At 44.4% G+C, this 12,793-nt stretch overlaps 1 protein-coding gene across 1 annotated transcript in view; it reads right to left on the bottom strand.

Annotated features, from left to right (window-relative positions):
• Positions 1–12,415, bottom strand: part of LOC126290427 (opsin, ultraviolet-sensitive-like) — a 164,562-nt gene extending 152,147 nt beyond the window's left edge. Inside the window, exons 1-2 of the mRNA XM_049984908.1 lie at positions 12,327–12,415; positions 6,091–6,221 (exon numbers count right to left, since the gene is read on the bottom strand). Of these exons, the coding sequence (XP_049840865.1) occupies positions 6,091–6,221; positions 12,327–12,415 (220 nt within the window). The remainder of the gene's footprint in view (positions 1–6,090; positions 6,222–12,326) is intronic.
• Between the last annotated feature and the right edge of the window lie 378 nt (positions 12,416–12,793).

Below are 12,793 nucleotides of genomic sequence, written 5' to 3'. Positions count from 1 at the left end.
GTGACATCATTGAATTTCTCACTGCAGAGAAAGAAATTGTGGGGCATATTCACGAACGCTTGTGCAAAGTCTATGGAGCATCTGCTGTCGAGAGAAGTACAGTTAGTCGTTGGGCACGGAGGGTGAGAACGTTAGTCAGTGGCAGCTGATGCAAAATTTTACCAATGTGTTATTGCTTTCGACTTACAGGATAGTAATCGTAAGTAGATTTAACGTTTTAAAATTGTGTATATAAACTGAACTGTCTGAATACATTAAAATTCTGTAATTAATCGTTTAACTTTGTGAGGAATAAAATAAAATTAAAGAAAATATGGGAACAGCGGGACTCGATTTGCAGCTGACAAATTGCCACTCAGTACTCTTAATCACTGGGCTACAACGCTGATACGTGAGCTGCTGCTCATAAATTCTTTATACTCTACCTGCCAATCTTTAGAGAGTGTTCAACCTTTTGCCACCGCTCACTCAGGTGAAATATTCTATGAACAGCAACTTGTTTCTACTGACATAGTTTTATTTTATCTACAGTTTCTGTCAACGGAATGAGTGGCCTTTTGGAAATCAACAAACATCTTTTGAATTCAGTAATCTGTGGCACATGTTTGACTTTAGATTAAATATTTTTTTAGAGCACGATTTGCCCTTCGTAAAACCACCTAAATTTCTCTCCAGTGTTGTTTCTACTGTTTAGTTTAATCTTCGCAAATATGTTGTATGAAACTGGTTGCAAAGAAATCCCACTCTAGTTGTTAACATATTGTTTACTGCTTTTCTTATACAGTGAGTGCATCAAGGCCAACTTCCACTGTTGTGGAAGTTTTCTGTTTTCAAGGTTTTCTCAACGATTAATTTTAGCTAATTTTTTATTTTTGTCAGGAACATTTCCAAAGTTCTGCTGTAATAGAGTCTTCACTCTGGACAACCATACACAGCAGCAGTGGATAAACAATGAGCAGCTGTGATAGGCTAAGGGGATAGTGAGCCCAATTCGGTCTACGAAGAGGGTACCACAGGGATGCAGCATCAGCCATCGCTCCCTGTCCAGGATACTGGCCTCTAATCACTTTCATCCCTGTCTGATCTACTTTGTGCAAGAACTCAAGCGTGATAGTACTGACAGCTGGGTATAGTTCTGTGAATTGTTTGAAGAAGCACACACCAGCGGAACTTTGAAGCTGACACTATCTTCGGTGATGACGTTTGTTTCCATTTGAACAGCAGGGTAAGCAGACTTAACGCCATCTGCAGGGCAAACGATAATCCCTATCTCGCTGTCGATTCAGGCACTTGGCATACATGGGGATGTTCTCATAGCTTCCATATTTTATAACGGCGCGCTGAAGCATGGTACAGACCTCATCTTGATGAAATGTTACTACCATATTTGGACAGTCTGCCTCTCGAACGGAGATGTGGTGCCTTCTTCTAGCAAGGTAGCGCACCCCTACACTTTGGACTAAACTTCCGCCAACTTCTGGATGAGGTTCCTCCTGGATGTTGGATTGGTAGATGAGGTTTCATGGAACAGTCACCTAGGTCCACAGACCTGATGCCATTGAACTTTTTCCTTTGGGAGCTCCTCACGTCTATGGTGTACACCAACAAACTGACAACGCTAACTAACCTGCACGCGAATATCGCTATGGTCCCTACAGAAATACCAGTAGCACCTTTTGAATTAAGCGTACCTGTGAACAACTGACCGGGTTTGGCAGGTGCAATCTACTGTTAAGTTTCTAGTCGCATTGACCGATGCCGCAGTTGCGAATATGGACTAGCATCAGCTGTATAATGTAATGACAACAATAAAAATTTGTGCTGGACCGCGGCTCGAACCCAGATTTCCAGATAATCTCGAGCGATCGTCTTACCATTCAGCTATCCTAGCACCACTCAGAGCAGCACCCAAGCTTCTGTATGTCGTCAGCCATGTGTCCATAGCATACACTCATACATCCAATATGTATATTCCCATACTGGGGAGACATTTTAGTTGAAAGTTGATTGCCTGGTGTGGGCGGATAAATACTATGTTGCGGTGCCCACCACAAATTTTAATTACTGTCATTCCATTATACAGCTGATGGTAGTCCATATTCGCAACTATGAATACATTTCACGTCTTTAATAATGGCTGTAGTACCCTCAGTGCTTTTTCCTTCGGACATGGATGCATGTCCGAAAAACGTTGCGTCGTAATTAGGAATAACGCAGGCACTGCAATGTCGGATGATGTAACATTGTGTTTATACGATTAAAGCACATCCGTAGCATGCGTTCGCCCGTTTGTAATTTATCTGTCTCCACTAATTAAGACTTTGCCCCATAGACGAAGACTACTGAGGTTTAGACTTTGGTCTATGGGACAGGACTTTTGAGTCGCCCTGTATAGGGACTACAATCACAAGAGGTTTGTTAGTGTTAACTATTTGAAAGAAGGTAATGTAATTCAATATTCAAATGTACCTACAGGGTGTTTCAAAAATGACCGGTATATTTGAAACGGCAATACAAACTAAACGAACAGCGATAGAAATACACCGTTTGTTGCAATATGCTTGGGACAACAGTACATTTTTAGGGGACAAAGAAATTACAGTAGTTACAATTTTCAACAACAGATGGCGCTGCAAGTGATGTGAAAGATGTAGAAGACAACGCAGTCTGTGGGTGCGCCATTCTGTACGTCGTCTTTCTGCTGTAAGCGTGTGCTGTTCACAACGTGCAAGTGTGCTGTGGACAACATGGTTTATTCCTTAGAACAGAGGATGTTCCTGGTGTTGGAATTCCACCGCCTAGAACACAGTGTTGTTGCAACAAGACGAAGTTTTCAACGGAGGTTTAATGTAACCAAAGGACCGAAAAGCGATACAATAAAGGATCTGTTTGAAAAATTTTAACGGACTGGGAACGTGACGGATGAACGTGCTGGAAAGGTATGCGACCGCGTACGGCAACCACAGAGGGCAACGCGCAGCTAGTGCAGCAGGTGATCCAACAGCGGCCTCGGGTTTCCATTCGCCGTGTTGCAGGTGCGGTCCAAATGACGCTAACGTCCACGTATCGTCTCATGCGCCAGAGTTTACACCTCTATCCATACAAAATTCAAACCGGGCAACTCCTCAGTGCCGCTACCATTGCTGCACGAGAGACATTCGCTAACGATATAGTGCACAGAATTGATGACGGCGATATGCATGTGGGCAGCATTTGGTTTACTGACGAAGCTTATTTTTACCTGGACAGCTTCGTCAATAAACAGAACTGGCGCATATGGGGAACCGAAAAGCCCCATGTTGCAGTCCCATCGTCCCTGCATCCTCAAAAAGTACTGGTCTGGGCCGCCATTTCTTCCAAAGGAATCATTGGCCCATTTTTCAGATCCGAAACGATTACTGCATCACGCTATCTGGACGTTCTTCGTGAATTTGTGGCGGTACAAACTGCCTTAGACGACACTGCGAACACCTCGTGGTTTATGCAAATTGGTGCCCGGCCACATCGCACGGCCGACGTCTTTAATTTCCTAAATGAATATTTCGATGATCGTGTGATTGCTTTGGGCTATCCGAAACATACAGGAGGCGGCGTGGATTGGCCTCCCTATTCGCCAGACATGAACCCCTGTGACTTCTTTCTGTGGGGACACTTGAAAGACCAGGTGTACCGCCAGAATCCAGAAACAAGTGAACAGCTGAAGCAGTACATCTCATCTGCATGTGAAGCCATTCCGCCAGACACGATGACAAAGGTTTCGGGTAATTTCATTCAGAGACTACGCCATATTATTGCTATGCATGGTGGATATATAGAAAATATCGAACTATAGAGTTTCCCAGACCGCAGCGCCATCTGTTGTTGAAAATAGTAACTACTGTAATTTCGAAAGTTTGTCCGCCTGAAAATGCACTGTTGTCCCAAGCAGACTGCAAATAAAGGTGTATTTCTATCGCTGGTGGTTTAATTTGTATTGCCGTTTCAAATATACCGGTCATTTTTGAAACACCCTGTAGATGCCATACGCTAAAATAAAAACTAGATTAATCGTGTTGTCGAGCAAACCACAGGTAATCATCTTGAGGCTGAAGCTCTTCTGTCCGTGTTTGCGTACAAATAAATTTTGGAGGGCGTGCGCTAGGGCAAAACGGAATTATTTCTTATACTACCCACACGTGTTTTGCTGAAATTTCGTCACCAGTGGGCTTTTATTTTCTTTGTATCAAACAGGAGAAGTGCTTTTCACTGCTTGCACGTATATAAATTTGAGTTTCCAGGGATGTATTTACAAATATATATCACCAGTGGGCTTTTATTTTCTTTGTATCAAACAGGAGAAGAGCTTTTCACTGCTTGCACGTATATAAATTTGAGTTTCTAGGGATGTATTTACAAATTTGCATAACAGACGAAGTACATATATAAGAACGAAGAAAACAGCTGGACAAAATATATATAAAAAAACCAACAAAGAAGAAGATAAATGAAGATCTGTATAGAAACATAGATCAATCGCAGACATCAAAAACAGCCTGAAGATGACGCACTGAAACGTTGAAACTGGTGGCGACAAAATAAAATAAAATCATAAGGACGGCTGTAGGCGTTTTTATTTATTTGTCACAATAGTAAACGGCCGTCGTCCCAGAGACCTCCTGCTAAAAGGATGGACATACAAAAGCAATAAGAAAAAGGAGATTAAAATTTTACGGTCATATGAACAAAATGAATGACAGTAGGCTAAAGAAGAAATTTTTTAACTTCATTTCCAAATTAACGAGCACCACGAGATGGCTGGAAAAGAGAAGGAAGGAGTTGAGAACACTTAACGTCGCAGAAACGATCATACAGAACAGAGAAAGTTATGGGCCATTCATCATTTTTGCAAATTTCCCTGTCCAAAAACGAAATTCACATCCTAGGAGGGTGATGCCAAATGGACAGAGGCAGTCCATCAACATATGCCTGAAGAAGTTGTGGCAAGATCTGCATCTACATCTACGTGATTACTCTGCTATTCACAATAAAGTGCCTAGCAGAGGGTTCAATGAACCATCTTCATGCTGTCTCTCCACCGTTCCACTCTCAAACGGCACGCGGGGAAAACGAGCACTCAAATTTTTTTAGGTTGGTGCCAACAGAATGTTTTCGCAATCGGAGGAGTAAACTGGTGATTGAAATTTCATGAGAAAATCCTGTTGCAACGAAAAACGCCTTTGTTTTAATGATTGCCACTCCAATTCATGTATCATGTCTGTGACATTATCTCCCCTATTTCGCGATAATACAAAACGAGCTGCCCTCCCTTGTACTTTTTCGATGTCATCCTTCAGTCCCACCTGATGCGGATCCCACACCGCACAGCACTGCTCCAGAATAGGGCGGACTAGCGTAGTGTAAGCAGTCTGGTAGACCTGTTGCACTGTCTAAGTGTTCTGCCAATGAATGGCTGTCTTTGGTTTGCTATACCCACAATATTATGTATGTGATCGTTCCAATTTAGGTTGGATAAAAAGAAAAAGATTGTACCTTTGTCTTAAGCTCTAAGCGGTCTATAATTGGCCAAATTCTGTAATAAAATTATATATACAATCCCGTTGCCACACGCTGTGAATGTCCTGAATTTTTACATTTTGCATTACAAGTAGTTTGAAAATCCTTACCACACGAAATGACTTCCTTCTTTCCGAGATCAGCGCGACTGACAGTGGACAGAGCTGTCCAGTCGATGTCGTGAGACAGATTTGCCGGAGCAAAGGAAAGAGAAGAGGAAATCTGACCGGAGGGGCAGTTGAGGTCCGATGTAGCAGTACAGCCGGGTGACTGATTTCGCAGTTTGCACCCCGGGCTGGAGAAGGCGGCGAGCCGGCCGCTGTGGCCCAGCGGTTCTAGGCACTTCAGTCTGGAACCGCGCGACCGCTACGGTCGCATGTTCGAATCCTGCCTCGGGTATGGATCCGTGTAATGCCCATAGGTTAGTTAGGTTTAAGTAGCTCTAAGTTCTAGGGGACTGATGACCTCAGATGTTAAGTCCCATAGTGCTCAGAGGCATTTGAACCATTTGAAGGCGGCGATGGCGCGTCGGCTTACCTGGGACGCCCAGAGCGGGCCCGCGGTGGACGCTGTTGTAGATGAAGACGACGAGGTTGAGCAGCAGCAGCAGGTCGCTGACGGCCAGGTTGGTCACCAGTACGTTGGCCGGAGTCCTCAGGGAGCGGCACCTGCAAACAAGTCATGCTTTGGAAAAGTACTGCCAGTGTACACAGCTTCACTCGGGGAGCTGATACGAGATTGCGTGGTACTTGGAATAAAAGGGTAAACCTTAGAGTATAAGGGGTAAGAAAAAATACACTACACCAAGCAGAAATGCAGATGATAAACGGGTATTCCTTATATTATACTAGAACTGATATGTGATTACATTTTCACGCAGTTTGGGTGCCTAGATCCCGAGAAATCGCTACCCAGAACAACCACCTCTGGCCGTTATAACGGCCTTGATACGCCTGGGCATTGAGTCAAACAGAGCTTGGATGGCGCGTACAGGTACAGCTGCCCATGCAGCGTCAACATGATACCACAGTTCATCAAGAGTAGTGACTAGCGTATTGTGACGAGCCAGTTGCTCGGCCACCATTGACCAGACGTTTTCAATTGGTGAAAAAAATGGAGAATGTGCTGGCCAGGGCAGCAGTCAAACATTTTCTGTATCCAGAAAGGCCCGTACAGGATCTGCAACATGCGGTCGTGTGACCAATGGCACCCCATACCATCACGCCGGGTGATACGCCAGCACGACGATGACGAATACACGCTTCCAACGTGCGTTCACCGCGATGTCGCCAAACACGGATGCGACCATCCTGATGCTGTAAACAGAACCTGGATTCATCCAAAAAATGACGTTTTGCCATTCGTGCACCCAGGTTCGTCGTTGAGTACACCATCGCAGGTGCCCCTGTCTGTGATGCAGCGTCAAGGGTAACCGCAGCCATGGTCTCCGAACTGATAGTCCATGCTGTTGCAAACGTCGACGAACTGTTCGTGCAGATGATTGTTATCTTGCAAACGTCCCCATTTGTTGACTCAGGGATCGGGACGCGGCTGCACGATCCGTTACAGCCATGTGGATAAGTTGCCTGTCATCTCGACTGCTAGTGATACGAGGCCGTTGGGATCCAGCACGGCGTTCCGTATTACCCTCCTGAACCCGCCGATTCCATATTCTACTAACAGTCATTGGATCTCGACCAACGCGAGAAGCAATGTCGCGATACGATAAGCCGCAATCGCCATAGGCTACAATCCGACCTTTACTAAAGTCGGAAACGTGACGGTACGCAATTCTCTTCCTTACACAAGGCATCACAACAACGTTTCACCAGGCAAAGCCGGTCAACTGCTGTTTGTGTATGAGAAATTGGTTGGAAACTTTCCTCATGTCAGCATTTTATAGGTGTCGCTACAGGCGCCAAGATTGTGTCAATCCTGTGAAAAGCTATTCATTTGCATATCACAGCATCTTCTTCCTGTCGGTTAAATTTCGCGAGTGTAGCATGTCATCTTCGTGGTGTAGCAATTTTAATGGCCACTAGTAAATCATTGAAAACATATTCTAACTATTTACACACTTCTCACACTTTATTTTTCGTTTATATTCAGTCACAGCATCACTTTGGCTACTCACACTTCAATGTTCGTTTTTATTCACTCACTGCACTACTTTTTCGTTCCCTCCCGTCGGCACTGACAAGAAACTTATGTTCGAACCCACGACGGGTCTTGCTTTATATATCCCTACTAATGGGTAGCCCCATCTGTGGAGAATTCCAGGACATACAAAAACGTCTTCGAATGGTCTACAATGTTCCAGAATGTTCCAGAACACTCGATAGTATTCTGGAAGGTACAACAGCGATCTGGGATTTTCCCGAACATTCTGGAATCTTCCCGAATATTCCAGACTACTCCCGAACATTCCACAACATCTTGGATCATTGTAGAACATTCCAGAACACTCTGGAATGTTATGGAATGCTCTTGAATAATTCAGGAGTCTTCTGGAATGTTCCACAATGATCTGGGATGTTCCAGGATGCTTTCGAACATTCTAGAATCTTCACGAACGTTCCAGTCTATTCCCGAATATTCCAGAAGACCCTGGATCATTGTAGAAAAACATTCCAGAACTTTCTGGAATGCTGTGGAATGCTCTTGAATGCTCTCGAATGTTCTGGAATGTTCTAGAAATTTCTAGATGGCGAAACGTCCCGGCCCTTATATCTTCAAACGCACGCCCTTCGGGTAAAAGCAGGAACCTTGTTCAAGAATAGAAGATACACGGGTATCGCACCATATAACTCCCTTTATCGTACGGAAAGGACCCGTGGTCTAGGGGTAGCTTCTTTGATTCATATTCAAAACGTTTTCAGTCCTGGGGTCGATCCCCGCCACTGCCTAAATTTTGATAAATAATCAGCAATGGCGGCCGAAGACTTCCGGCATAAGAAGTCAGCCTCATTCTGCCAACGGCCTTGTCAAAGAGGGCGGAGGGGCGGATAGAGGTTCAGGGCACTCTCTTGTCCTAGGGGTGGGAAATTGCCCTTAAAGGCGGAAGAATCAGCAATGATCAACGACATGAGGATGCGCAAGGCAATGGAAACCACTGCATTAAAGATACGTAACGTGTATCCACAGGACATGTGGCCTGTAGTTGAAGAAGTGTCATGATGTCAATAAAATTCTTCTGGGTTAAAGACCGCATTGTCATTTATAAAATTCCAACGTTTCGGCGTCTGTTGCAAGACGCCTTCCTCAGGGTGTGTTGCTAACGGCCGCGGAAGCCTACGGTTACAAGTGTCATGATGATCTCTCTATTGGCAAAAGATACCGGAATAGTCCCCCATTGGGATCTCCGGGAGGGGACTGCCAAGGGGGAGGTTACCATGATAAAAAGATTGAAAAATCAGCGAAAGGATAACGTTCTACGAGTCGGGGCGTGGAATGTCAGAAGCTTGAACGCGGTAGGAAAACTAGAAAATCTGCAAAGGGAAATGCAAAGGCTCAATCTACATATAGTAGGGGTCAGTGAAGTGAAGTGGAAGGAAGACAAGGATTTCTGGTCAGATGAGTATCGGGTAATATCAACAGCAGCAGAAAATGGTATAACAGGTGTAAGATTCGTTATGAATAGGAAGGTAGTGCAAAGGGTGTGTTACTGTGAACAGTTCAGTGACCGGGTTGTTCTAATCAGAATCGACAGCAGACCAACACCGACAACGATAGTTCAGGTATACATGCCGACGTCGCAAGTTGGAGATGAACAGATAGAGAAAGTGTATGAGGATATTGAAAGGGTAATGCAGTATGTAAAGGGGGACGAAAATCTAACAGTCATGGGCGACTGGAATGCAGTTGTAGGGGAAGGAGTAGAAGAAAAGGTTACAGGAGAATATGGGCTTGGTACAAGGAATGAAAGAGGAGAAAGGCTACTTGAGTTCTGTAACAAGTTTCAGCTAGTAATAGCGAATACCCTGTTCAAGAATCACAAGAGGAGGAGGTACTCGTATACTTGGAAAAGGCCGGGAGATACGTGAAAATTTCAATTAGATTACATCATGGTCAGACAGAGATTCCGAAATCAGATACTGGATTGTAAGGCGTACCCAGGAGCAGATATAGACTCAGATCACAATATAGTAGTGATGAAGAGTAGGCTGAAGTTCAAGACATTTGTCAGAAACAATCAATACGCAAAGAAGTGGATACGGAAGTTCTAAGGAATGACGAGATAAGTTTGCAGTTCTCTAACGCTATAGAAATAAGGAATAGAGCAGTAGGCAGCACAGTTGAAGAGGAATGGACATATTAGAAAAGGGCTATCATAGAAGTTAGGAAGGAAAACATAGGTACAAAGAAGGTAGCTGCGAAGAAACCATGGGTAACAGAAGAAATACTTCAGTTGATTGATGAAAGGAGGAAGATATGATTGACGGAAGGACAGACTCAGCATACAGGAAAGTCAAAACAACCTTTGGTGACATTAAAAGCAACGGTGGTAACATTAAGAGTGCAGCGGGAATTCCACTGTTAAATGCAGAGGAGAGAGAGCAGATAGGTGGAAAGAATACGCTGAAAGCCTCTATGAGGGTGAGGATTTGTCTGATGTGATAGAAGAAGAAACAGGAGTCGATTTAGAAGAGATAGGGGATCCAGTATTAGAATCGGAATTTAAAAGATTTTTGGAGGACTTACGGTCAAATAAGGCAGAGGGGATAGATAACATTCCATCAGAATTTCTAAAATCATTAGGGGAAATGGCAACAAAACGACTATTCACGTTGGTGTGTAGAATATATGAGTCTGGCGGCATACCATCTGACTTTCGGGAAAGCATCATCCACACAATTCCGAAGACGGCAAGAACTGACAAGTGCGAGAATTATCGCACAATCAGCTTAACAGCTCATGCATCGAAGAAGATATATAATATACAGAAGAATGGAGAAGAGAATTGAGAATGCGCTAGTTGACGATCAGTTTGGCTTTAGGAAAAGTAAAGACACGAGAGAGGCAATTCTGACGTTACGGCTAATAATGGAAGCAAGGCTAAAGAAAAATCAAGACACGTTCATAGGATTTGTCGACCTGGAAAAAGCGTTCGACAATATAAAAGCTGTTCGAGATTCTGAAAAAAGTAGGGGTAAACTATAGGGAGAGACGGGTCATATACAACATGTACAACAAGCAAGAGGGAATAATAAGAGTGGACGATCAAGAACGAAGTGCTCGTATTAAGAAGGGTGTAAGACAATGCTGTAGCCTTTCGCCTCTACTCTTCAATCTGTACATTGAGGAAGCAATGATGGAAATAAAAGAAAGGTTCGGGAGTGGAATTAAAATACAAGGTGAAAGGATATCAATGATACGATTCGCTGATGACATTGCTATTCTGAGTGAAAGTGAAGAAGAATTAAATGATCTGCTGAACGGAATGAACAGTCTAATGAGTACGCAGTATGGTTTGAGAGTAAATCGGAGAAAGACGAAGGTAATGAGACGTAGTAGAAATGAGAACAGCGACAAACTTAACATCAGGATTGATGGTAACGAAGTCAATGAAGTGAAGGAATTCTGCTACCTAGGCAGTAATATAACCAATGACGGACGGAGCAAGGAGGACATCAAAAGCAGACTCGCTTTGGCAAAAAAGGCAGTTCTGGCCAAGAGAAACCTACTAATATCAAATACCGGCCTTAATTTGAGGAAGAAATTTCTGAGGATGTACGTCTGGAGTACAGCATTCTATGGTAGTGAAACATGGACTGTGGGAAAACCGGAACAGAAGAGAATCGAAGCATTTGAGATGTGGTGCTATAGACGAATGTTGAAAATTAGGTGGACTGAAAAGGTAAGGAATGAGGAGGTTCTACGCAGAATCGGAGAGGAAAGGAATATGTGGAAAACACTGATAAGGAGAAGGGACAGGATGATAGGACATCTGCTAAGACATGAGGGAATGACTTCTGTGGTACTAGAGGGAGCTCTAGAGGGCAAAAACTGTAGAGGAAGACAGAGATTGGAATACGTCAAGCAAATAATTGAGGACGTAGGTTGCAAGTGCTAGTCTGAGATGAAGAGGTTAGCACAGGAAAGGAATTCGTGGCGGGCCGCATCAAACCAGTCAGTAGACTGATGAAAAAAAAAAAAAAATCGTACGGGAAGTCGTGCATGAGTTTCAGCGGAGCGCACATTGCACACTTGCTTTTATAATATATATTTGTTACCAGTGTAAGTAAATCCGAATGTGTACTGATTTGGAAAAACTATGACCTTTAATATTCAAAGTTTGAAGCAACCATGAAATTTACGAACACGATGTGAGTACAAGATGCAGTTTAAGAATAATACGTGAGTCGTTAAAATTTTTTTAAAAGAGGGCAACAGTCAATATCAGGCATATTTCCACTCAATAATGTCTCATGGATTAATTTTCTGGGTTAACTCGTCACCTAGAAAGAAAGCATTGACTGAACAAAAGCGCAGGCATGGGCGGTATAGCCAATGATATGCGGGAGACTAGCCAAGTGAACTTCCTGCAGAAGGGCGAAATCGATATCCGAAGTCCAGATCATCTCCTGCATAAGGCGGATTTTCACCCCGGAACGGATGCTGTTGGTGTTGATGGTTGCTATCCGGTAGGCCTGGTGTCGGATTGCTGGAGGCTGGTCCACTTCAATGTCCGCGCAAGGGTGTGGGCGTCGCAGCGGGACGTTATCCCGCTGGTCCGCAGGGGAGTCTGGGGAGAGTATGATCAGTGGTGCGGCCGTGGCGGCGCAGGGTCCCGTAACGGGTCCTGCTTCTCGACCTCCTCCTCGTGCCACGCCGTGGAAGCGGACACTGGTGTATCTTCCATTTTGTCTGCAGAGATGTTGTGATTGTGCGTGGTGTAGTGTCGCCTGTGATACGTTCATGATTTAGTTCAGCACGGGGCGCAGGCACACCGATAGATGTCTCCGCGCTCATAACGCCTTCGTCAGCAGTAGTGGGTTCTGAGACCTCGTGCTGGTCGACGGTTACGTCCTCCTCGACTTGTAACGTCTGCTCTTGGCCGGAAACTGTGCGATGTCTTCGCTTGCGACGTTTCGGAGAACGTTGTTTCCTTGTGCGATTCTCCGTGTCCGACGACGGAAGGGAGTCGCGTCGTTCTGGGAGAAAGGCCGCTGTAGGAACGACGAGCGAGTGGGATCTCCATCGTGTTTACGGGGTCAGCGTCAGCCTCCGGTTGCGTCGG

Source organism: Schistocerca gregaria, chromosome 1 (genome assembly GCF_023897955.1).
Source record: "Schistocerca gregaria isolate iqSchGreg1 chromosome 1, iqSchGreg1.2, whole genome shotgun sequence".
Classification (NCBI taxonomy): Eukaryota; Metazoa; Arthropoda; class Insecta; order Orthoptera; family Acrididae; genus Schistocerca; species Schistocerca gregaria.
This window is presented reverse-complemented; position numbering and strand designations above follow the sequence as displayed.